This window comes from Danio rerio, chromosome 6, assembly GCF_049306965.1.
Source record: "Danio rerio strain Tuebingen ecotype United States chromosome 6, GRCz12tu, whole genome shotgun sequence".
Classification (NCBI taxonomy): domain Eukaryota; kingdom Metazoa; phylum Chordata; class Actinopteri; order Cypriniformes; family Danionidae; genus Danio; species Danio rerio.
Window position 1 is genome coordinate 16,748,287 of NC_133181.1, and position 26,824 is coordinate 16,775,110.

Here is a 26,824-nt window from a genome sequence, read left to right on the forward strand (position 1 = left end):
CTTCCCAACGTACTGTCGTGTATTCCTAGAATTATCTAGACGCTAGCGACTCCCAAAAAAGATACCTATTCCGTAAAACTTCTTTTGAAGTAGGATAAGTTAGGGCCAAGGGCACGTTGGAGGACCACGCCTCTCGTGATCTGGGTGCGTCACGCTTGCCTGACCGCTCTCTCATGGTGGGTGTTGGTAAGGTGCAGTCATTATGGCGCTTTCAATGGGCTCCCAATGCGTGGATTTTACAATCAAATCCACTTATAGTGCTGGAGTTCCCCCCGAAGGGGAACGTTCGAGGTTACTAAAGTAACCCTTCGTTCCCCGAGGAGGGGAACGGAAGCACTATACTCCGTCGCCATAATGACTGTCCCTTAGCTGTTAAAAGTCTCTTCAGCTTAAAAAGGATAGCGTCTGCTGGCGCCAGGTGAGCTTATATACTCAGTTGATTGCTTATGCCGCTCACCTGCGCAGTCTTGCGCTGCCAATTCATTCTTAATTGGCCCGTTCAATACTCTTTCAGACGAGTAGCTTCTGAACCGAACCTCCCAATGCGTGGATTTTACAATCAAATCCACTTATAGTGCTTCCGTTCCCCTCCTCGGGGAACGAAGGGTTACTTTAGTAACCTCGAACGTTCTCTTCATTTATTAGGTTTTACTGTGCTCAAATTGTTTCGTGTACTCAAATGGATTAGGTTAACAGTACTCATTAGGATTAGTTTTTGAACTTAAATGGTTTGTTGCAATCAGTTTCTTTAAATGGTTTGAGTTACCCTAATTTATTTGGATTTACAGTGCAGCTATATTGGCCTAGAAAATAGCACTTTTTTATTTTCCTTCTGTCTTTGTACACAATGCAATTACAGCAGGGTCAAGTTTTAAATTCAGTCAAAAAAACTTTTTATTTAAATTGAGCAGAATTTTTTGTGGACAACTTAATTGTTTTACATTTAATCCACTCCATTTGTCAAGTTAACTTAATCGATTTGTGTTGGGGCATTAAAAATAAATTGTGTGGAACCCTGCGTTTTGCAAAGAGTATGGAAATGATCTCTTTATACTCTTAAACTCTTTGGAAATGCTATAGTGTAATAAAAATTCAATGATCTATGCTAAGCTAAAAGTGCTCACGCCAGACACAGAGATCAGCTTAATGGATTCAAGACATGGTAAAACTCAACAGTTTAACTCTAGGGGGAAAATAAATAAATGGAGCGTTCCTTTAAAACCCCATATTTCATACTGAGTAATATAAGCATTGCACCACTGATAAATGATGAGGTTGCTGTAATTGGATTTTTATCATTATATAAACTGAAACTGATGTCCTACCATCACACACAAGGGAAGTAATGTTTGCGTCTGTACCTGCGTATGAACCCAAACGCAGAGGTCAGGGCATCTCCTACCACAGTCATCAGTTGTCACGTTTGACATCATGTCCGCTCACAAAGGGCTATGAATGACACGCGATCCCACCCAAGCATAAAAGATAGATGTCCACTCATCTGTGGGAATAATGCGCTTGTAAGCCCTTTGGCAGGAGGTGGAAGATTAACATTGTAGTGTTGAGAGACAGGAAAGGGAAAGAATTCCTGGATTTTAGGTGTTATTTTTCAGGGTCATCCTAATCATGAAATCTGAGCTCATGTATCCTGACGTCTTCTTCTTCTCGCTACGGTTGGCGAGCGCAGACATAGATGTAGCCTGAAAGAGATAGCAGATACCATTCTGGAGAGTTGTACTTTTTTGCAGTGCAGGTGTGAAGCTAACATTGCTGAGTGAAATGGTACCGAAAAGCATTGATGAACGTCCCCATGAAGCTTTGACTCTACGGCTAATTCTTTTTCAAGTAGCTTATCCAATGTGCATTTTCGACCTTGTAGTGAATGCGATTACTGGAGGTGATAAACAGAGATCTTGGGGCTCTCTGTCTGTGGGGTTGTTTTCACAAGGTCTAATCCTGCCTCCCTTCTCATTCTTTAGCTCACAGCAAAGCAGATTTCTGTGCTCTGAAACCCTGGAAACGTAATCCTCTCTTTTAAGATGGCTATTGTTGTTTTAGCATCCTTCTCATTTTCAGTAAAAAGGAGGATTTATTAAAACAAATATAGGAAATAATTGAAACTGCTTGCCTTACTTACATGTATAAGCCGAGCAATGAGTGATTTGCTTTGATGTTGAGGTGGTCTACGTTACCAGTTAAAGTTAAAGTTAATCGCTAAATAGTTAATAATACATTTTTAAAATGTTTTTCAAAGAACCCAGCAGGCACAGGACATCAACATGACGTCAGATTAATGTTGCACCCCAGCGTTGTGGAATGCTGCATTTTGTTTTGAAATGAATTTCGGGTTGATGTCAGAACCCAACGTCAGGCCGTCGTGAATGTCCACAATGGTTACTTTCCAACGCAACCTAAAAACAATAAAACATCAATGTCTATTGATGTTACATCTTGACGTTGTGTGGACATTAACAATTTGAGGTCTATCAGACATTGGATTTTGGTTGCCATACTTGACGAAAAATTGTCAGAATTTGACATCAGTATGATGTTGGTTTAAGATGTCGGCTCGACTTTCGGTTTTGGTCACTTGCCAACACAACCTAAAATCATTGCCCTTATATATTGGCAACCTAAATCTAACCATATATTACCATCTTATGATGTTGTGTGTCTCCTGGGAAGTCATTATGCTAATTTGGTGCTCAGTTATTAGGCTATTGCAATGAGAAGTGGACGCTGACAACAGAGTTGCGGATCCAAATGCAGGATTATTGATAGGAGAATGGTCAGGCAAGCAACAATCAACACAGGGGCAAACAGATGTACACAGGAAATCCAGAGTCATAGTCAAATATCAAGCAAGTGGTCAGAAGTCAAGCAGGAGACAGGAGTAAACAATAAAACAAGGCAATGATCTAACAAGGCAAAACAAGGCACGGAAAACGCATCGTAATGTTCACAATACTGTTTACAAGACTCAGCAAAGAGCTGTCATGTGTGCTGTGTGTGTAGTTCATGTAATCAGTTCATGAGCAGATCCCAGCCGAGAGTGTGTGAAATCAACGGAATGAGGAACAGGTGCGTGTAAGCGGTGCATGACTGGAACTTGATGTCCATATACTGGCGATTTGTAGTTCTTTAGTGAACTGTGTGTTTACCGCTATTGCAGCCGCTAGATCAGAGGTTCCCAAACTTTTCAGCCTGCGACCCCTAATATGACGATGCCAGTGACTCGCGACCCCCAATATCCTGGTTATGAATACAGAAACCTTGCATGCAATGTCACACACACACACCAAAACACCCAGGTATATTCTTCGTTTAATGTCAGTGCTGTAAATGGGCCAGAAACTTTAACCTGGTGTTATAAAATCAATCTGCTGCATCTGACGCTATTGCTGTATCTTTAATATAATGTAATTACCACTGGGGTCGCAATCCAAACACAAAAAAACAACCAAACACACTCATTCTATTGACAATTTAGTTTATTCAGTTCACCTATAGTGCATGTCTTGTATTATGGTTAAAACTAGAGCACCCGGGGGAAACCCAAGGGGAGAACATGCAAACTCCACACAGAAATGCCAACTGGCCCAGCCGGGAATTGAACCAGTTACCTTCTTGCTGTGAAGCGACAGTGCTAACCACAGAGCCACCATACCGCCTCCTCATAAGAGAGTTCTAAAACATTGGAACTACTCTAAACTTTTGACCCACAGTTTATATTTAAATCTTCACATGCTGACATACTGAATGAATCAATTCAATTTGTCAGATTGGAATTTTGGCTGTCATTGCAGTACATTTTTCTCATCTAAAAGAATGCAAGACGACGGTAGATTGTTTTCAGCAGATAGTGAGCAGATGAATGTTTTTGATCTCAGAGTGAATGATGATATCGTTTCTGGTATGTGTCCTCAGTCTCAGTTCTTGTTTTACTGTTATTATAATTTTTGTACTTTTTCTTCTAGGTTTGGCGGGGGTATCGAGACAGGAGAAGGGTCAACAAGGAGTGCCTAGAGGAGATGATATTTTTGGGAATGGTAAACAATAGAATATTCTTCAGATGTACTTTTATGTTTATTGAAAATACATTTCAGTAGACATCTTATAACCACATTAGGCCTAACTAAATGTGTACTTACACAAAAACATAAGTTTCAAATACAGACTGTAAAGTTATCCAAACAATGCCTTTTGCGTGAATCCAGTATAAAGGGATATAAATGCTTTATAATATATGTTACACAGCTTCACACCAAGTACGGTCCTGTTTAGGCCTATGAATGAAACATCTAAAATGCTTTACATGACATCACCCTTTTCACTAAATCATGTTTTAATAGTTAAAATACTACACTACCTGACAAAAGCCTTGTCATCGATCCCAGTTGTAAGAGCAACAAATAATAACTTCACTTCTAGTTGATCATTTGAAAAAGTAGCAGAAGGTAGATTTTTCTGATCAATTATCTGTTGATCTGCCTCCCAATCATCACAAATACCACAGAAGACCTATTGGAACCAGTATGGACCCAAGATTCTTAAAGAAATCAGTCAAGTTTGGCGAAAGAAAAATCATCGTTTGGGGTTACATTCAGTATAGGGTTGTGTGAGAGATCTGCAGAGTGGATGACAACATCTGCCTGAGATATCAAGACATTTGTGCCGCCCATTGAATGACAAACTACAGGAGAGGGAATTTCTTTAGCAGGATAGAGCTCCTTCTTGTACTTCAGCCTCCACATCAAAGTTCCTGAAAGCAAAGAAGGTCAAGGTGCTCCAGGATTGGCCAGCTCAGTCACCAAATATAAACATTATTGAGCATGTCTGGGGTAAGATGAAGGAGGAGGCATTGAATATAAAACCAAAGAATCTTGATGAACTCTGGGAGTCCTGCAAGATAACTTTCTTTGGCATTCCAGATGACTTGATTAATAAGTTATTTGAGTTATTGCAGAGATGTATGGATGCAGTCATCCAAGCTCATAGAAGTCATACACAATATTATTAATTTTAAAATTGCATCATGACTTTATATTTTATACTGTACATTCTTTCTGTTAAGTGACAAGACTTTGGTCTAAGTAAAGTCAGACCTTAATATCCTAATTAAATAATTAAAATTCAAGACATAATCACATTTTATTTTAGTAAAATATCGTAATCTAGAGGCCTTTGCCTTTCATATAAACCACTTCTGATGAACTAGAAGTCAAGTTATTCTTTGTTGTTCCTAAAACTTGAACAGTCAACAAGACATTTGTCAGGTAGTGTAGTGTACTTTTTAAAAACGTAAACTCTAAAACCAATTATCAAAAGTTCACATTTAAAGGCCCACAAATAAAAATTTTCTTAAAAACTAAAGCAACAAAGTGACTTCAACAAGCTGCAACTGAGGAAAGTGCATGCAAATAGAAAAATACCAGCAAATTAAGAAAACCCCATTGCTGCATATAGTCACATCACAACCGAATACAGATGTTCCACTTCTAATAGAACTTATTATTAAAACTGTAGCAAACAATAAAAAGGTTTCAGTGGACATGTTTCTTGTTTACTGTTTACTTGTCATTGCATTGTTGATGTGAGTGGGTTTTATAAGATCCTGATAATACAGTTGAAGTCAGAATTATTAGCCCCCCTTTTATTTATTTATTTTTAAATATTTCCCAAATGATGTTTAATAGAGCAAGGAAATTTTCACAGTATGTCTGATAATATTTTTTTTCTGGAGAAAGTCATATTTGTTTTATTTCGTCTTGACTAAAAGCAGTTTTTATTTTTTAAACACCATTTTAAGGACAAAATTATTACCCCCTTTAAGCTATATATATTTTCGATAATCTACAGAACAAACCATCGTTATACAATAGCTTGCCTAATTACCTTAATTTACCACCCTAATTAACCTAATTAACCTAGTTAAGCCTTAAAATGTCACTAAGCTGTATAGAAGTGTCTTGAAAAGTATCTAGTCAAATATTATTTACTGTCATCATGGCACGATAAAATAAATCAGTTATTAGAAATGATATTAAAACTATTATGTTTAGAAATGTGTTGAATAAATCTTCTCTTCGTAAAACAGAAATTGGGGAAAAAAAATAAACAGAGGGCTAATAATTCAGGGACTAATAATTCTGACTTTAAATATGATTACTTTGCTTTTTGGGAAATTATTAGCTTATGATAATCTAATCAAATGGACACTGTGTTTATGCGAATTACTCTCAGAGCTGTTAGTTAATAGGTAAGAAGCAAGCAAAACCACTAGTAGATAAGCTGCATTTGCACTACTGTTCAGTGGCGCAGTAGGTAGTGCTGTCGCCTCACAGCAAGAAGGTCACTGGTTCGAGCCTCGGCTGGGTCAGTTAGCATTTCTGTATGGAGTTTGCATGTTCTCCCTGCATTTGCATGGGTTTCCTCGGGGTGCTCAGGTTTCCCCCACAAGTCCAAAGACATTCGGTACAGGTGAATTGGGTAAGCTAAAATTGTCCGTAGTGAATGAGCGTGTATGGGTGTTTCCCAGTGGTTGCAGCTGGAAGGGCATCTGCTATAAAAACCAGTAAAATATGCTGGATAAGTTGGCAGTCGACCCCAGATTAATAAAGGGACTAAGCCGACAAGAAAATGAAAGAATATTTTCATTTTACTTGACTAATTAGCACAACAGAACACCAGCCTTCTCCAACTTAACTCCCAATTAAACTAGGTCTTTAGAGCTTTCAAAATTCTCAATTTTTCACAGGTTGTAGATGCAAGAGTAGTGAAGATACCAAGTGTAACAATGCAAGAACATATGCAGTTTTTTTGTATTTGGCAGCATTATGAGTATTTGCAGCATGTGGGGTCAAACTGATGAAAAACGCTTTCCTGCCAGTTTTTTTTTTCTTTTGCATACATTTTCATCAGCTGCAGTGCATTGAGGTTTCTAAGTCATAACAGAAAGCAGTGTCATCTAAACATGCCCTTAATCAAACCACATGCTGAATGTTTTTGTGCTGTATGTTGTCAGTTTTTCCATCTCTTGTGACCTGGTGTCCTGTTTCCAGATTCCAGCCCAGCAGCAGACACCCAGCCCTGCCCAACTTCGTGCCCAGCAGGTGGAACGCAGGAGGCACATCATTCAGGAGGAACATGAGGCTGAGTACCAGACAGCACTGGTCAACATCAAAGAGTCAGTGCGGACTGTGGATGGGGCAGATATTAAAGAAAGCCTGCAAGAACAAATACGCCAGTGGTTTCTTGAGTGTCGGTAAGCCATGCACAAAATTATTAAAAATATATACAGTGCCTGACAAAAGTCTTGTCGCCTATTTAAGTTTTAGGAACAACAAATAATAACTTAACTTCTAGTTGATCATTTGGTAACAGAAGTTGCTTAAATAAAAGGCAAAAACCTCTAGATTACACTTATTTTACCAAAATAAAATATGATTATGCCTTTATTTTTAATTATTTTATTAGGTCAGTAAGGTCTGACTTTGCTTAGGCAAATGTCTTGACACTTAACAGAAATAATGTACAGTATAGAATATAAAGTCATGGTGCAGTGGAAAAAGAGTTAATATTGTTTATGACTCCCATGAGCTTGAATGACATCTCTGCAATGACTCAAATATCATTAATAAAGTCATCTGGAATGACAAAGAAAGTGTTCATGCAGGACTCCCAGAGTTTATCAAGATTTTTCTTGTCTGGTGATGGGGCTGGCCAATCCTGGAGCACCTTGAAATTCAGGAACTTTGATGTGGAGGCTAAAGTAATCTACCTTCTGCCACTTTTCTAAATGATCAACTAGAAGTCAAGTTATTATCATTTGTTACTCTTACAACTGAGATCGACGGCAAGACTTTTGTCAGGTAGTGTATATATTAGGTAGGATTATATTTGATCTAATCATATTATTATAATATAATATAAAATTAATATAATATATATAATTAATAATAGTAATTTTAAGTATGATAGATTTTTTCCCTCTCCGCTGTCACCACTAGCTTGCATGGTTTGGGATCGGTAGAGCTACGCATTGGTTGATTTACTGTTCAGTGTTTAGGCCCTCAATAGTGATTAATAAACCACACTGAACTAAGCTGTACTGAACTTAAACACTAAATACTGAACTACACTGTTTCAATTTACTATGATCTTTTATGTAGAGGCTACTTTGACACAATCTACATTGTTAAAGCGCTATACAAATGAAAGTGAATTGAATTAAATTGAATTAAATTGCACTTTCGCTTGGGTTTCCTCCGGGTGCTCCTGTTTCCCCAACAGTTCAAAGACATGCGGTACAGGTGAATTGTGTCGGCTAAATTGTCCGTAGTGTATGAGTGTGAATGAGTGTGTATGGATGTTTCCCAGAGATGGGTTGCTGCTGGAAGGGCATCCACTGCGTAAAACATATGCTGGATAAATTGGCGGTTCATTCCGCTGTGGCGACTCCAAATTAATAAAGGGACTAAACAGAAAAGAAAATGAATGAATGAATGTTCAATAATAGCATTCATACTTTAGTTTCTGAAATAAAAATCATTTTGGCAAACTCGAAAACTAATAAAAATTGCTTGATTTCTAAATGACGAACAAAAAAAGACATTTTGAGATCGTTGTTTATACTATAATTTAGCATAATTAACAAAAAACCGCCAACAGATCACAAAATTGGCATTGCAATGATACTGTTTTGCAACGGAGTACCTTGCATGACATTTGTTTTATGGTTTTAAATTAATAAATAACAATAAAATTTCTCAAAAAAAGATTTCATGGTCACAAAAAGACATCATTTGTTTCCCCATATTAGTAAAGATATTGTTATTGTATCTTAACTTAATTTATCCCTCAAACCCTCGTGTTCCATTCTTAGGTCTTCATACTTTGACCAATCAATCTAAATAAATAATTTAATTATTGAATAAAAGTTTGTCTATTAATCATGTGGTTAACTCAACATGCAAAAAAAAAAAAGAAAAGAAAATTCATTCCTATTGACAATATCAGGGTCAGCATTGTCTCACCCATGACTGCCAGCTATGAATTAAAATAATTTTATTGCAAAAAAATAAAATTCTTATTTTGAAGAATTACTAAGATGTATTTAATGTGTAACAAAGATATGTTAAGCCTTTTTTGTATTTCATGGTTACACCACATGACATTTTTATTACACATTCAAGTAAATGGCTGAAAATGGCAATAAAGTATTTCAAACCATATGCATACACTTTTGATAAAAAAAAGAGTACATTTCTAAGATCTTTTGCACATGTGTTTTAAACTTACATGTGATTTTTAAAAGATCTTTCTTTAACTTTATTGTGGACAGTCTTATAGGAAGACATTCGTAGATAAGTTCAACAACATTTTCCATGTATGAAAAAACTGACTTTTTTGTCCCTCGATGACTTTCTCTGAATCTCTGGAACTAATCACCTCAGTGTAAGGTTTTAACTCTTAGACGTCCCCTTGGCCAATGTCTCCTTTAGCTAATCTGCTAATTTACTTCCACAATCACAAGGGCTTTTCCTTGCATCTCCGTCCGCTCAAGCCATTATTTCACACTAATTGTGAGGAACATTCCTGGCCATTCGTCTCTTCCTTTTGTGTGGAGGTTGAAAGTTAAGCAGTCAAAACGATGGTCACTTTAACCCAGGGCTGTTTATGCTTACCTAATGCGTGTGCTATTTTCAAGTGTGCGCGGTTTTGAGTGAGACTGGGCTGATTAGTGCATTCCAGCCTGATTTACGGCCTGCCACTGCATGCTGCTGCCCATTAATGTGGAGACAACAGTCATAAGTCATCTTGGTTGGACAACACAATGTGGTGGGAGGGGGGAGAGTTCGGTAGCTTTGTCTCCGTTTAGTGGCCTCTTTCTCCGGCCCCTTCCAGTGACCTTACCGGGCCCCTGCTGGTTGTATAGGGGATGTATGGAATACCAGGTCAGGACCTGCAAGGTGAAGTATGTTGGTGTGGTTTCCATGTGCTGATGAAGTGAGGAGGTGAAGGCGACGTATTTTAACAGCCAGCCAGACAGATGCTGTAAAACATGTAGATGCTTACCAATATTTAATTTTTCACCATGCCAACGACACAGGCAGACTCCTAAAGTAAATACTGCATAGGGGAGTTTTAATGGGGATTTTAACTAGTTTAAAGTGAAAACAAAAGGAGTTTCATAAAAGTTGTCCTTCTGCATTGCGAGGAAACAGCTTTTCAGGCCCGAAAAGGGATTTCTGTCCAAAAGAACAATGCTGTAGTGATGAAATATGCTGAAAACACGTACAGATCACCATTGTTTCTGTTAACAACACTGAATGTAGTTTTAAACATGTTTAAATTATATAAACGTTTTAGGTAGGGTAACATTGTATTGATAATGACTCACTGTAGACAATAAAAGTGAGATAATAAGGATCCTCCTTAACAAGAAGGTTGCTGGTTGGCATTTCAACATTATACACAATTGGCATTTCTGTGTGGAGTTTGCATGTTCTTCCCGTGTTTGCGTGGGTTTCCTCCAGGTGCTCTGGTTTCCCCCACAGTCCAAAGACATGTGCTATAGGTAAATTGAATAAGCTAAATTGGCCGTAGTGAATGTGTGTGAATGAGTGTGTATGGGTGTTTCCTAGTGTTGGGTTGTAGCTGGAAGCTGGTTATAGCTTTTTTCAGTTTATTCATGACAATTTGCATTTGTATATTGTATTATTATTATTTTTTATTTATTATATGCATACTTATATTTGCTTTAATTAAAAATATACGTATCATAAAAATAAAAATATACGGCATATACGTCATCATCGGGCATAAGAACAGGATGTGTGTTTGGATATAACTGAATTGTTCTTTTATTCATTTACTGAGAATTAGAGCTGAGTTTAGAATTAGTTTTGAAACAAATCTTTGCACTTAACAAACAAAATTTAAGATCTTAGCTTATATATGTCTTCAGTGAAATGGGTTTCTACTGTTTCCTTACTCTACGAAAATAAAGGAGTAAAGAGTAAAAGTAAAGTAAAGAGAAAGTAAAGAGGCTTAATGGAGGAGGCTCACTCTTTATCCTCACGCTGCAAATATAGTCTGTTTAACTGTTTTCTCGCTAGTGAAGCATGCAGTTTTTCCACTTATTAAGACCGCCATGTAAATAGTAAATGCGCCATGGCACAACACAACTGACCCTCATAGGAAATGGGATGTGGGACTCTTATTGGTTTAGTGCATGTTAAGTTCAAAACACACCCATAACTCGTTAAGAGAGTAACACAACTCTGTTAGACCATGCACCGCGGTGCAAAGCGTATTTTTCCGTCCTTAATATAGTTGATTTGGACACGTCCTAATGCTTTTGCACCATGCGCTTTAGACTTTGTGCCTAGATCATTAAAATAGAGCCCCATATTTTAGTGTAGCCATTGCATTGTACCAAATAATAATTGAAATCTAAGTTGTTAACCATGAATCGTTACTATGAAAAATCATTTTGAAAAGCTAAATTTGTTGCGGAAAAGCTACATCATCCATGATGCTGTGAGAAAATTCCACCAACCAGAGTTACAGACCACTTTCATTAGGCAAAACAAATTACGTAATTAATAAGACAAAATGTATCATGTCAAAATGTTGCAATTTATTTCCAGGGTTGCTTATTTTGCAATGAATTAGCTTTGATTTGAATTGATTACATTTTGGGAAAGAATGAATATACAAAAATACTAGCGCCACAAAAATAATAAGAGCAGAAATAAATGATTGAGGAATTAACACTGCAGTTTTTTAATAAAAAGTGAAAAAGTAAAAAATTGAGTGTGTTTTCTTTTTTCTTCTAGTGAGCAGATTAGGTGAAATTCAACCCCTCTGCATTACAGTATAGTCTAGCTTTCAACATGTGCTACCTCATTGTAAGTGAGTTTCAGCTGTGTGCTACTGATTACGTTAGCTGGAGCAGAGCGCTCAGACTGGGCTCTGACTGACACTTTTACCCTGTTATTCTAAACCTGCTCCAGCTCCCCTGAGAGCCAGCGCTAGACCTGGCTAATGTATCCTCCCCATGTGTGAGGTTCACAGTTCAAATATGATGGATTTGCCTTTGTTCACGCGATCTGCTTTGTTTATCTATATGTCCACACTGACGTGAAGTCTGTGTTACCTCATCTTTAAAAAATCTGCAAAAAAATTGTGCTTCTCATGGAGTTTGTCCATATATATTTTTTGTTTTGGAAATAAAATCTAAAGAAAAACAGTTGGGAGGGAGCTATACATATTATACGTAGTTATACATATTTCAAAGCTATGTCATGGCAATTTGTAACTTTTTTAATTCAGTGGCTAACTCGTATAGGACTTGCACAATCTCAGTCATACAGTTTAGTACGATTTGCTTATCCCCTAATGATGGTTGGGTTTATGGATGGGGTTTGGTGCCACATATCTTTTTAAAAATGTTACATTTTCATAACTCGTATGAATTTGTACAAATTATCCTACTAAACTAACAAAACGTAAAACATTTACCTATTTCATAAATAATAAATCATTAATTAATTAAGTTACATAAAATAAAATAAAAATTGTCTCTATTTTCATTGCACTTCCATTTGTTACACCCACCAGCGATCACACACACAATTAGATGGTCTAGATATGTAGATGGTCTACATTAGATGTAGATCTTTATAGACAGCACACACACACACACACACACACACTCACACACTCACACTTTTAATCTTTAAACATTACGAAGCATTTACCTTGCCTTGATTTTCCCATGCTGTTTCCAGACCCTCACCTATGATTTTTTTTTCTATCAATGAAGACACTGCAGTTGGATCCTCAACCCCATGTCCAAGACCGTATGTTACACTATTATGTCCTGGATTATGTATTAAAAGTACGTATATGGAGACAGTTGTTCTTTGTCTACTAAAAAAAGATTTTTTTTTTATATTTAATATAGGCAAGATGTTCTGTTGCTTTGTGTTGGAAAAAAGATTAATCGCCCCTCCGTTGGACTAGTTGAGAAACTTAATAAAAAACATTTTTGGCTCTTGAAAAGCTCACAAATGTAATACAGGGTGTCCACGGGGTCTTAAAAAGTCTTGAAATGTCTTACATTTTCAAAACAATAATTTAGGCCTTAAAAAGTCTTAAATTCTCTGAAACATTGTGTTGTAGGTCTTAAATAACTTTAAACAGGTCTTAAATTTCCTCTTTCCAAGTGAAGCTAACCAATCGACCGAGGTCCATCCAATCACCAACAATCCATCTCAAAAAATCTTCTATTTTAATGTTTTTTATTGCAAAGAAATATAGCAAATTCTCCAACACAAAATCCCTTAATTTGCATGATTTTTCATTTATACAAAAGCTATTTACATAAATGAGTTGAAATGTGGTGGTGCAGTGGGTAGCATGTTCACCTCACAGCAAAAAGGTCACTGGTTCGAGCCTCGGCTGGGTCAGTTGGCATTTCTGTGTGGAGTTTGCATGTTCTCCCCGTGTTCATGTGGGTTTTCTCCGTGTGCTCTGGTTTTCCCTACAAGTCCAAAGACATGTGGTACAGGTGAATTTGGTATGCTAAAATTGACCGTAGTGTGTGAATGAGTGTGTATGGATGTTTCCCAGTGATGGATTGCAGCTGGAAGGGCATCCGCTGCGCAAAACAAATGCTTTATAAGTTGGTGGTTCATTCCGCTGTGGCGACCCCTGATGAAAAAGGGACTAAGCCAAAAACAATTTTAATTTTCTTTGTAATAGAATATACTTTTAACAGTATGTGGCTAAACAATAACTACATTTGATTTTTGTGGCAAGCAAAAAAAAATCCTTAGTGTTATCAAAAATCCTTAGTGTTTAGCCATGTATAAATTTAACATGTCTTAATTTAATTTATGGTGAGGCAGTGGCGCAGTAGGTAGTGCTGACGCCTCACAACAAGAAGGTCGCTGGGTCTCAGGTTCGAACCTTGGCTCAGTTGGCGTTTCTGTGTGGATTTTGCATGTTCTCCCTGCCTTCGCGTTTCCTCCGGGTGCTCAGGTTTCCCCCACAGTCCAAAGACATGCGGTACAGGTGAACTGGGTAGGCTAAATTGTCCGTAGTGTATGAGTGTGTGTGTGTGTGTGTGTGTGTGTGTGGATGTTTCCCAGGGATGGGTTGCGGCTGGAAGGGCATTCGCTGCGTAAAAACTTGCTGGATAAGTTAGCGGTTCATTCCGCTGTGGCGACCCCGGATTAATAAAGGGACTAAGCCGACAAGAAAATTAATGAAGTTTAATTTATAATGATCTTGAAAGGGTATTAAAAAGTCTTAAATTTGACTTGATAAAATCTGCAGAAACCCTGTAATAAGAAAGAAATCCTCTAAATTGTGTAATATCTGGGAGATATTTTTGATGTTTAAGAAGCTTTAGAAGTCTAAAGTTGTGAAATGTGAATGTGTTTGATTACATTTTTTTAATTATTATTATTATTTTTTATTTTTTTTTACTAAACCTGTGAGAGGACATTTTTGGGTAAATGGGCTTGATTTCTTGTAAAACCGTGTAAAACTTAATAAATACATGTTACAAAAAATGTAATTTTTGCAATTCTGAATTCAATTCGCACAATTCTGACATTCTGTTTTGCGCTTGTGTTGATTCAGAATTCTGAGACGTTAGCTTAGTTTTTCTGACAAGAAAGTCAGAGAAGTGAAAAAAAAACGATCAAGATCACAGTTTTCCATAGTTTTTAACTGTTTAAAAAACATTCAAGCATATATATATATATATATATATATATATATATATATATATATATATATATATATATATATATATATATATATATATATATATATATATATATATTTTTTATTTTTTATTTTTTTTGTTATTTTTTTTGTGCAAATATTGCTATTTTATTTATTTATTTTTGCTTCTTTTGTTACAGAGATGCCTCAGGGAAATTTCCTGACTTTCCAAGTCCCGAGGATGGAGGTTCTGCATCTATTTTTGCTCAGAAGACCCCAGAGCAGGTTGTTAGCATATTAGTCTGATGCAGAATTTCATTTTCCATTAATGTTAAAGTATGTTAACATATAGAAAATGTGTTGAAGGTTGCAGCTGAGTTTGCTGCTAAGGAAGAAGAGAGGGAGAAGAAGAAAAAATTGAAAAGCGAGAAGGACAAAAAAGCGAATGACCGCAAAGAGAAGAAGAAAGGAAAGCCGAAAGGAAAAGGGGGGAAAGGAGATACCGAGGTGGGGCTTGATAAAACATATCACAGTTGCACAGGGATCAATAAAGGCTTTTTAAAGTATCTTTATCTGCAGAATTAAATCAGCTGATGTGGCACATATTTAAGTGTCTAGTGACTCGGATGACCTCTGTGGTTATGCCCACACACAATGAACAACTCTTTATTGGTTGAACAGCAAAGGGCTGACCTTAAACATAATTACAGAATGAGTATTCAAAGCAACAGCTCACACACCCCCCCACCCCCTCCACCCAATAAGAAATAAATTTAACATTATTATCTCAGCTTTATGGTTCTCCAACACAAAACATTTCTGGCAAAATCTTTAAAGATCCAAAAGGTTATAAAGATGTCATAGAACAAACCTTAATGAAATTAATGATTTAAGATGTGTTCACACTTGTAGTATTGTCTTACAATTTAAATAGTCAGTTACATAGTCGAGACTGGATGAATGAAGTACAAAACCTTAAATGAGTCTTAAAAATATTACATTAAAACATATTTTGGTTGTTGACATATTATGAAATGAACTGTATTCATTCTGAACATGAGATATTTCGCTTTAATTAAATTAGCTAAACAAGAATAAATTGTAGCAAATGCTGCATTATTGATTTACCTCATTATTTATTCATTTATTCATTTCATTAAACAATTTTTAGGAATAGATTTAGAAAATTAAACGTGTATCTGTTTTTTTATGGAATACTGGTAAATATTAAAGCATTTACAATACGGAACACATAGTTAATTTTAGTTAATGTTTTTGCTAACATTAACAAACAATGAACAATGCTTGTACACAGCACTTATTAATCATAGTTCAGTATGCATTATTAAAATGCTTGTTAACACAGTAAGTTAACAATAAACAACTGTATTTTCATTATCTAACATTACAAAGCATGCATAAATACTTAAATGAATGTGCTGCTCATCGTTTCTTTATATTAATAAATAAATTAACTAACATTAACTGCATGTCATATTTTAAAGTGTTACCAGAATTTCTACTTGGTTAAATGTGTGAAATGAGCTTTATTTAATAATTGTACATATAGGCTACATTTATGTAGTATAATTTTATATTTAATTAGCTTTTCTATTTCAAATAGATAAATGTTGTAAACGTCTTTAATTGTTAGTTCATGTTCATAGTCAACTCACAGTACATTAAGAATAACAAGCACAACTTTGTATTTTATTAAATCATTAGCAAATGATTAATAAATGCTGTACATGTATTTTATATTCTTAGTTCATTTTAGTAAATACACTAACAAAATGACTATTATTTTTGAAGTAATACCAATATAGATTTTAGATTAAATTAAAAATAAACAATCATTGACAGCACATGGATAGGAATCTTTTTATGAACTCTTTTAATAATTTTGGTTACTTTATTTTAAATGGAGGGACATAAAACTATCAGAAGTAATTAAAAACATTTCTTTTGGGTCGTTTGGGTTTGAAACAAAGTCCCGGTATGTGTAAATGATACCAGAATTTGATGGATATTTCTTTTCTGTATACTCAACAGTGTTTTTTTTTTTTTTTTTTTTGTCTGTGTCTTGGTATGGCTCCATTTCAGCCAAGATCGTATTAGGTTTATTTGTAATACAGGTACACTGTAGAAGATATTTGACAGAAAGTATATTTGACTACAAATGTTTTTTTATGTTGTTTTAACTTATTTTAATAAGTTAATCAGGTTTCAACTACATTTTTTATGCAAATCTTAACTTGATATTTTTAGTTAGTTTAATTGGTACTGTATAAGTTGAGATTCAACAAAAGTCTTGATTCAACAAAAAAATTAGGGCAACAATATTTTTTTACAGTGTACACTGTCAAAATATTTATAAATTCCTGACTTAATTTTTTTAGCTTAATAAAATTTACTTTTCTAGTCATCACTACTTCAATCAGTCTGACTAAAATATTACATTAACTGTATAACAAAAAAAATAGTTGAAATCTGAGTCACTTTAAAATGTTTATTTTATTTTATTTTTTTCATTCGTTGTCGTGACTTTTTGTCATATCATTTTTTTAGTGTAGATGAAAGCAGGTTTGCAGGCTTTTCTCCTAGCATCTGTGCTTGGCATTTCACAGATTTCCCCGAGGTGAGAAGGCCTGAAGTTTCCAGCTATTAACTTAAAAGAGTCATAGCTGAGAGAATTATGACATTATTGCACCAGCCCTTGCATCATTCCATCTCAGAAAAAGACATTAACCATACTCTGTGCACTCATATTATCATGCATAATTACACATTGAAAATGCATTTGAATACCTAGAGAACAGTAATATCACTCAATGTGTTCTGTTCAGGCTAGATTAAGATGAGGAATTGTGAGGACGTAGGTTTGTTAAACCCATCCAGGATCTCCGGAAATATCTGTGATTTCAGTGAGGCGTTGCTTCTCTGTTCCACAAAGATTTCATCCTATTCTTGATAACCTCTTGCTCTCCCTATTCACAACTCTTCCTCTTGTTAAACGTAGATAGAGCTGGTGTTTTCTCTACTATGACATGCAGATTTCCTGTCTTTCTACATTATGGTTGAACAAAGAGTTAAGACTGGAATAATGGCGTATTAAAGCTTTAGGCGTGGCAGACGGTTGTGTTTAAGTCCAAGGTGATTTGGGTTCATGTGAGGTATTATGTTGTCTGATGTGACCTCTGAGCGTCATATGTTGACCAGCGGTTGCTGAGAGGCAGTCAAGCAGTGAAAATGCCCTCTCATGCTGATTGGCTGCGTTCCGGAGCTCTAGAATGAAGCCTTTGTTCAGGCTTTCCTTCATAAGAGCACCTGTAATCCTCATCGGAGAGCCAATCCACCGATATCTGCTCACAATGAGGCCGAAAGACCAATCTGACCCTTTTCAAAGGCTCACATCCTGTCTGAAAGCTGAGCCTTTCAATCGTTAATTAAGGAATTTTTGTCTGAGCTCTGATGTTGGCCTACTTTAGATCTAGTTTAAATTTTCAAGTGCCTCTCAAAGGGTCATTGTTAAAGAAGAAAAGTTAGCAAATACATCGATTTACTAAGGCCAGAATGTTTGCAAATAGTCTAAATATTGAAATATTCCACCAACTGTTGTCATATGACCAAAATGAATTTCAAATATATAATGTTAAGGAATTGTTTTATTCATTTTTACATTCTAGCCTTTGTAAATTGATGTATTTGCTAACTTTTTTCACTCAAAATGAGCCTAAAGCTTGCTTTACAATGTTTAATGATGTTATATTATGTTATAAATGACATTTTTTTTAATTAAATTATGGATTTATACATTATTTAATACATTTTAATGCACAATTAACTTTATTGTATTCAATAATGTTTTGGTAAATGTTGAAATAAAATCTGCCTAAAATAAATTTATATTTAAAATTAAATTAATTAAATTACTTTAAAAGCATTTTTATGTTCCCTAATCCAGTGAATAGTTTCACCAGAAAATATGTTATTTTATGTGCACTAGAGGAATTGAGACTAAGCAATGATTGTCTCTTTGAATAAAGGTGTCTGCCAAATAATTTAACGCTCTTCTGCACGCATTGTCTGCTTTTGCTTTCTTAGAATGGCTTAACTTGAAGTGCTGTAAAAAAAATGGAGAATTTTCTTAAGGTACTTTATGATATGTTGCCATATGGCAACAACCTCCAATAGTGAATCTAACTTAGAAATTTAAAACTTAGAACTTTCCCTTTTAATTAATACTTGTGTCATTTGAAATGTTGTTTGTTTTGCTTGTTTTGTTTGTTAAGCTTTAACACAGAACTTATAAATGACATCCTAAACATACTTTCCAACAATATTCCAACAGCTTTCGTTTATTCCATTGTTTTTTTGCTGAATATTACAGAAAACAAGCTTAATATTGTATTATCATGTATACAACATGCATTAAATATTTTATCTAGTAAACATTATAACAAATAAATACGTCTAATAAATCCAGATGCATCAGAATAATGCTACTAGGTAACAATGTTTATGTACTATACTGTACCAGGGGTGCCCAAACTCGGTCCTGGAGGGCTGGTGTCCTGCATAGTAGCTCCAACTTGCTTCAACACACCTGCCTGGAAGTTTCTGTAGCTGGTTCAGGTGGGTTTAATTGGAGTTGGAACTAAAATATGCAGGACACCGGCCCTCAGGACCGAGTTTGGGCACCCCTGCTATTTACTGTACTATACTATGCCTCTCTTATCTGCCTCTGAGCTAACTTACCTGAACTGTCTCCATCACTGCCCTTATCAAATGTTCAATCTGCATGATGGTCATGTTTACTAAAACTTTCATCTGAAGGAAGAGCCAGTTCTGCCCTTTTATTCTTTCACTTACTATAGAACATGGTGGTCGTGACTAATACACTTATAAAACACTTCTCAGTTGTTGGAAAGTGTTTATATCTAATCAAAAGTACTGCCATTAAAATGAGATTTTATTTACATTGCAAATGGCATTAAAATATGACAGCATTGCACATTTCACTATTGCACAGTGTTGCCATTTAACAAACATTTCATTGATTTACAGAAAACGAATTTGATAAAAAAAACTTTCCTAACTTACTGGAGGTGGTGTCTCAGATTGTTTTTGTATTGGATCTGATGTTGAGTTGGTCTTTTTCATTTGCATTTAGAAAATGAATTTGCATTCTGTCAGAAAGCATGCCACAGAAAAACACTGCACATCATGTGACTTAACTAAAGCACCTCATTGGCTAAACTTTAGTCTTAAAGAAGACTAAAGAGTCTTATCTTTCCAACAAAAAAATTTACAACGTTGTTTTTAAAAACATCATTGCATGAAATAAACATAAATATCATGTTGCCATATGACAAAATCAGGAGGTAGAACACTAAAATAAACATTTTCTATATTTAAAAAACACAGATTTTACATATTACCTGACAAATTCAATTATAGTTAAATCAAATTAAACCTGGCGCATAAACTTTACAATTTTCTCCTGCCATAGCCACGGGGATCTGTGATATAAACTGCTAGATGCGTTTTGTGGTCTAATGTCTAATGGCACACGAATAATCATAAATCACAGCACTCAGGCACTTAAGGGCCTTTCATATTTTCAGATGGATTTCTGTCTCTTTTGGGAGTCATTAGTTGCTAATGGAGAAATGTGTTTAAAGAAAGAACCCCCATAAAATATACAGCCTCCATTTGGCTAACTCTTTATGAAAAAGCTCCTGAACTGAAACACTCAGCGTTCCGAGTGTGTGCTTGTGACAACCAAGCCAAACATTCGCATGAGTATGTGAGGACATTGATTTACTTTTAATGTGCGACCCCTAGTTGAGAGAAAGGAAAACAGGAGGCGCCGTAAATCACGCTCGCAGCATGGCGTTCAGCCCCCGCTGTGTATTCACATCATTAAAATGGCGGTGCTGAGGGTGACCCTGCTCCAGAGCAGTGTGCAAGATATCGCCCTGGGAAGAGCTTTGATCTCTCATGTGGAATCTCAGTCTTGGCTGATTTATCCACAATTTTACAAATCATTTCAGAGGACTTTTCTTGCCCACCATCTAAAGTTCAAGTATGAACAGTAGCATTCTCTCTATCTAAAGTTGAGAAAAAGGTTACTAGTTTTGTTTTGACGGTCTCATATAATAAAAATTCCATGCCTCCAAGGTCAAAAACCGTTTAATTTTCTCAAAATGAGCCTAGAGCCTGCTCTAGTTTAATTGTTAAAATGACCTAATCTGTTTAGATGAGTCCACATCTTGCAGCTCATGGCTAAATAAAACACTAATTATTATATCATAATTTCAGCTCTGGAGGCTTCCTTAAACCTCAGTATTTGTATAAAATGTGTCAAACAGTAGGTTACAAAATGATAGCCAATCACACATTTTTGTTGAGGTTATCAACACACTAGCCCCTTTCACACAGTGATACTGATAAATATCCGTAAAATTGCAGACACTTTACCGGTAAATAAAAAAAAACACTGTTCACACAGGCAAGAACGTTCTGGAATTATTCCGAAAAAGACCATCAGACACATCCATTACACAATACCGGTAAATTCTGACATCATTAACCAGAAATGGCCTTTAAACGGCTGCGCTTGTATTTGTAAACATAGAAGGGGTCGAACTTTTGTTGATGGTTTCACACTTATTTAAAAGACTTAGCATTCATGCAGCTGCTTTGGCCCAGAGACATCCAAAGGCAGTAGTGCTAACCGCAGCTAAATGTTTACAGATTTGATGACATTACAAATTCTGTAGATGGATAGGTACTGTAAGCTACTTCGATGAAAACATATGAAGGGACACTTTTGCATGTTGAGATACATGATATGTGTGTGCTGGCGCTCACCGGCTGCTTCACATGCACACGCGTCAAGCATCTGAAGCAGAGCTTGAAGGTAAACAAACAGCGGTTTATCATTAGCATTTTATCAATGTTTTTTTTTTACATAGTTGGAACGTGTAAGAAACGTTATCTGACTAACATCTAGCAGCTAAATGTGTCAATTTTCAAAGGCTTTTACTTTCATAAACAGCACGTCTGAATATTCTTTCCTGGAAAATTCCCGGAACGAATTTACCGTTTTTTTTTTTTTTTTTTTTTACCTTTCTGGAAAATTGTGGGTAATTTTTCGGAAAGGTCTGTATGCGTAAAAGAGGCTATAGGCAGATTAGTCCTATCTAATTTTGTTGCCGCTAAATGTTGAGCCGCCTTTCCACTGCACATGACATTTGGACACAACTGTCAGGATACACCCCTTGTGGCAGTCGCACAGATTTTTCAGTGTTGTCGTGCACCATGGGAGAGAAGTTGCTCGTGGTGTCCTAAATAAAGTGCTAAAAGAACCTTTATTTTCCGTGCGTTCACCATGGTTAAATTAATAAATGAATGAATACTATAGAAACTCATAGACTGCTAAAAATTTTAAAGACAATGTGGAGACAACATAAAAAACATATATATTTTTATTACTCATTTATAAATAGAAATGTTATATATATATATATATATATATATATATATATATATATATATATATATATATATATATATATATATATATAAAGAGAGAGAGAGAGAGAGAGAGAGAGAGAGAGAGTTTTTTTCTGATTCCAAAGATAACGAAAAAACTACTATTTCTCCTCGTGCACACGGACCTGCTTGGACAACACTGAAATACATCACATCCGGTTGGCAGGTTGCATATGATCTAGTCGCAGGAGTTCAAATATTTTAATAGATCCGCAGCTCAAATCGGATCCGAATTTGCTGCATACAGAGATGATTGGAACTCCACGCAGCCCCCGGACTACTCTCCATTAAAAATAAATGACTTCTGGTCTGTCGCTTGTTGTTTGTTGTATGGAGTGGAAAGGCCGCTTTAGGTGTCAACTTGGTGTGTCCTAAACCTAACCCTAACCCAACAGTTGCTAATAATACTCTAATTAGAGTTGGTTGACGTGGTTGCAAAAGTTCGCAACTACAGTCGCAACTTTCTGGCATAACCGTAGTGGCTCAGTGGTGAGCACTATCGCCTCAAAGCAAGAAGGTGTTTGAGCTCGAGGTTAGGCCAGTTGGCATTTCTGCATGGAGTTTTTATGTTCTCCCTTTGTTATTTTGGGTTTCCTCCGGGAGCTCTAGTTTCCCCCACAGTCCAAAGACATGTGCTTCAGTATAGGTGAATTAAGTAAACTAAAATTTGTCATAGTGAATGAATGTGTGTGTGAATGAGTTTACTCAGTTGAAACGAGGCATAGGAGTTATGTCTACTCAAGTTTACTATCAAAATAAACTGTTACCTACCTTTCACATTGTAGGACTACTGTAACAGTATCTTGGCCTTTCCATCCAGCAAAATATTCTAAAATGCACATAAAAAATCATGAATTGAAATGTACGTCATGATGTTATGAATATGAAGGATCCACCTTGATAAAAATCTGCTTTTTTGCAGGAAGAAGAGACGGGATGGAAGATGACTCCCAGTAATTTCCTTCCTACGGTATTCGAGGGAGCCAAACTGTACAAAGGTAAGCAGGACATGTTGAGGAAAAAAGGGTGCAAGCCTGCGTGTCTGCCATGGATAATTAATGCAGCTTTTTCCTTGACCGAATGACTAATTCTCAACAATGTCAACAGTGTTTGTGTGAGGTCAATGAGTGAGTGAGTTTTCATCACAGTTGTGACATGGGATGTGTCTGGAACATGTCTAAGTAACCAATAATGATAGGGCCGTGTCAGTTCCCAGGTCAAGACTGGTCCAGATGGTTTCCCCACCCCACATGTAGTCTCTTTCCTTTTCTCTGTCCTTCTCTCCGTCTTTTTCCGTCCCCCCTTCTTTTAAAACTACAAATGAGTTTTCATGCCCTCTAATTAAAGGGGAGACTCCTGACGCCACACTGAAGTCCAGCTCCTCCTTATTCGATAATCAACAGCAGTCGTCTGTCAGCTTCCCTGTTGCCTTAGTTTCACAGAAAGGACCGTTTTCACAGGCTGTATACATAAACACAATTATTTGTGAATAGATAGTCATTCAATTCAAGACTCTTGCAAACAAGTGCACATTGTAAAACATTACTAATAAATTTATAATTAAAGGACTAGCAGCTTTAATTGCCAGAAATTCAGTGTAAAAAAATACAGTGGAACTCATTCAGGCACTAAAGGAGGCATTTAGACTTTGACTTAAAGTTAGACTTATTTATTTATAAAGTGCAATAAAACAACAGTTGTTGGCCATTGTACTGTACATAAATTATGTTAAAAATGATCAGATAAGGAATAAAATAGCATACAATACATTCAACATGAAACAGAAAACAGCAAGCTCAGATAATAAGAAAGTATTAAAAGCCTTTTTCTAAAAGGTTAAGTTTCATTTCCCCTTGAACCCTTTTCATGAGACTGCTATGACGCGTTTAACGGTCATCATAATTTTAAACTCTTGAAAGTTTTTAATATTTAGATTTTTTTTAAAACGTATGAGCATTTATATGCATTTATGTATGTATTATATATCATCTTTGCTTCAAACTACAAGAAAATGATTTTCCGCTTATGTGAGGTGTTTTCTAACGAAGCATTTATGGAGATGACAGTAAATTTGACATTCTCTCTGGTTGTCGTCTCACACAATTTTTTTGGTCATTTTTCTAAAAGTCTTGATAACACCATCGTGGAGTTTTTCTTTTATTATTTCAGCAAATAGGATTGTAAAAAATTATTTGCTGTACTCTCACACCCACTATGCTCTAAATTTACTCAACCATGACGTCTTATGCTACTGGGAAGGGTCTATAAATGTATTTATACTAAATATATACTGTGCTGTATTAAACTATATTATACTAAATAGCAGACAAGTATGCATTATATACTCTATATAATTTATGACAACCTTTTAAAAAAATAATAAAATGTATTCACTTGTATAACACAACTTAGGCATTAAGGGTGGCATACTTTCACATTCACATTTCATAGTAATTTAACCCATAATTGGCAAAGGGTTATATATACTTGATTTAGGTTTGTATTTTCAATTATCATAAATATCTGTAAACATGTTATTAATTGTATATTCACTATACAGCTGGGTACTTTATTAGGTACACCATACTAGTACCGGGTTAGCAGATTAGTCTGCTGCATATCCATCAATGGATGAATCTCCCTTTTCACCACATTCCAAAGGTGCTCTATTGGATTGAGATCTGGTGACTGTGGAGGCCATTCAAGTACAGTGTACTCACTTGTCAAGAAAACAGTCTGAGATGATTAGCGCTTTATGACATGGCGTGTTATCCTGCTGGAAGTAGCCATCAGAAGATGGGTACACTGTGGTCAAAAAGTGATGGAAATGGTCAGCAACAATACTCAGGTAGGCTATGCCATTGACACAATGCTCAATTGGTACTAATGGGCCCAAAGTGTGCCAGGAAAATATCCCCAACACCGTTACACCACAACCAGCAACCTGAACCGTTGATATAAGGCAGGATAGATCCATTCTTTCATGTTATTAACGTCAAATTCTGACCCTACCTTCTGAATGCTGCAACAGATATCGAGACCCTAGAGATGGTTGTGCGTGAAAATCTGAATAACTGCAGCAAATCATCTTGACCATGTCTACATGCCTAAATTTATTGAGTTGCTGCCATGTGATTGGCTGATTAGAAATTTGCATTAACGAGCAGTTGGACATGCGTACCTAATAAAGTGGCCGGTTAGAGTATATATATATATATATATATATATATATATATATATATATATATATATATATATATATATATATATATATATATATATATATATATATATATAGTGTGTGTGTGTGTGTGTGTGTGTGTGTGTGTGTGTGTGTGTGTATAGAAATTTTTACATACTTGCTATTATTACATATTGTATTTTCATATTGTGGTTTTGCTAAAAAATATATTTTTTTTTTTTTGTTTTTTTCTTGCTTACTTTTAATACACTCTCAGAAAAAATGGTGCAATGTTGTACCAAAGAAGGTGCAAACCCTTGTCACTGGGGCAGCACCTTTTTATGGGACAGAATTGTACCTTAAGACAAAGAAACAAATTTGTACCATTGCAGTTTGTAACTGTAAGGACATGATTTGTACCATGGGAAAACAAAATGTACCTTTGGTTTTTAAAACCTGCAGATACAATATTGTACCTTCATCAAAGGTACAAATCTGATCCATAAAGGTACCACCACAGTGACAAGAGACTTAACAGTGTTAAAATGCTTACGAAACATTTATTTAAAATGCCTTAAATGTTTAGTTTACAATACCTATAGTTTTATTATGTATTACCAGTTGTTTTGTATTATTGCATCATATATTGTAATGTTTTAATATGGAAATTATTAATAAAATCACTTGGCCTTTCCAGTAACATTTATTTTTATAGGTATTGTAATAAAGAAGGAGTTGTACAACCCTTTTGTACCAATTTGAGAACAATTGTGTACCCTTATTTCAGACGTACCATAAAAGGTACAGAACAGTATCATAAGAGGCTTTTTCTGTACCATATGAGGTACAACTTTTACAAAGGTACAAACTGTTCCTCAAGGAACATTATTTGTACCATCGTGTACCTTTTGTTTTCTAAGATTGTATCCAGATAAACAAAGTTTACAATTAAAGGTAAATATTGTATAAATGTAGATGAATTTAAAGTTTTTATTTTTTACTGTAATATGGTATTTTTCATTTCCATTTATGACCCAAATAATTTATTAATAATTGAATTTGCTGTAGTGATTGTGTAACGCTATAAATAAAGGGCAATGTAAAATATGTCTATTTATTTTAACAGTGAATTTTTTATATCCGTCACACAAATTGCTTTAACACATTATTTGTCCTACCTGGCCTGATGCTTTACTTAGGTCTTATTCGGCAATGTGTGAATGCGTGAAGAGAGTGTTTGTTTAGCAGCCATAACTCAACCTTAACATTGCCCTTAGAACAGCAAATCAATCAAGTCACCCCTGAAACCTCTTGACAAGACATGCATGTTAATGACTG

At 35.6% G+C, this 26,824-nt stretch overlaps 1 protein-coding gene across 5 annotated transcripts in view; it reads left to right on the forward strand.

The window, feature by feature from the left end:
- drc11 (dynein regulatory complex subunit 11) overlaps positions 1 to 26,824 on the forward strand; it is a 178,841-nt gene that overhangs the window by 16,455 nt on the left and 135,562 nt on the right. For all 5 annotated transcript variants that reach the window (XR_012407358.1, XM_073952994.1, XM_073952993.1 and 2 more), the window contains 5 exon segments: positions 3,978 to 4,049; positions 7,062 to 7,264; positions 14,946 to 15,030; positions 15,112 to 15,252; positions 23,228 to 23,303. Coding sequence is in view for 4 of the 5 variants with exons in the window: in XM_073952994.1 (XP_073809095.1) it covers positions 3,978 to 4,049; positions 7,062 to 7,264; positions 14,946 to 15,030; positions 15,112 to 15,252; positions 23,228 to 23,303 (577 nt within the window). In the remaining variant the exon portion in view is untranslated.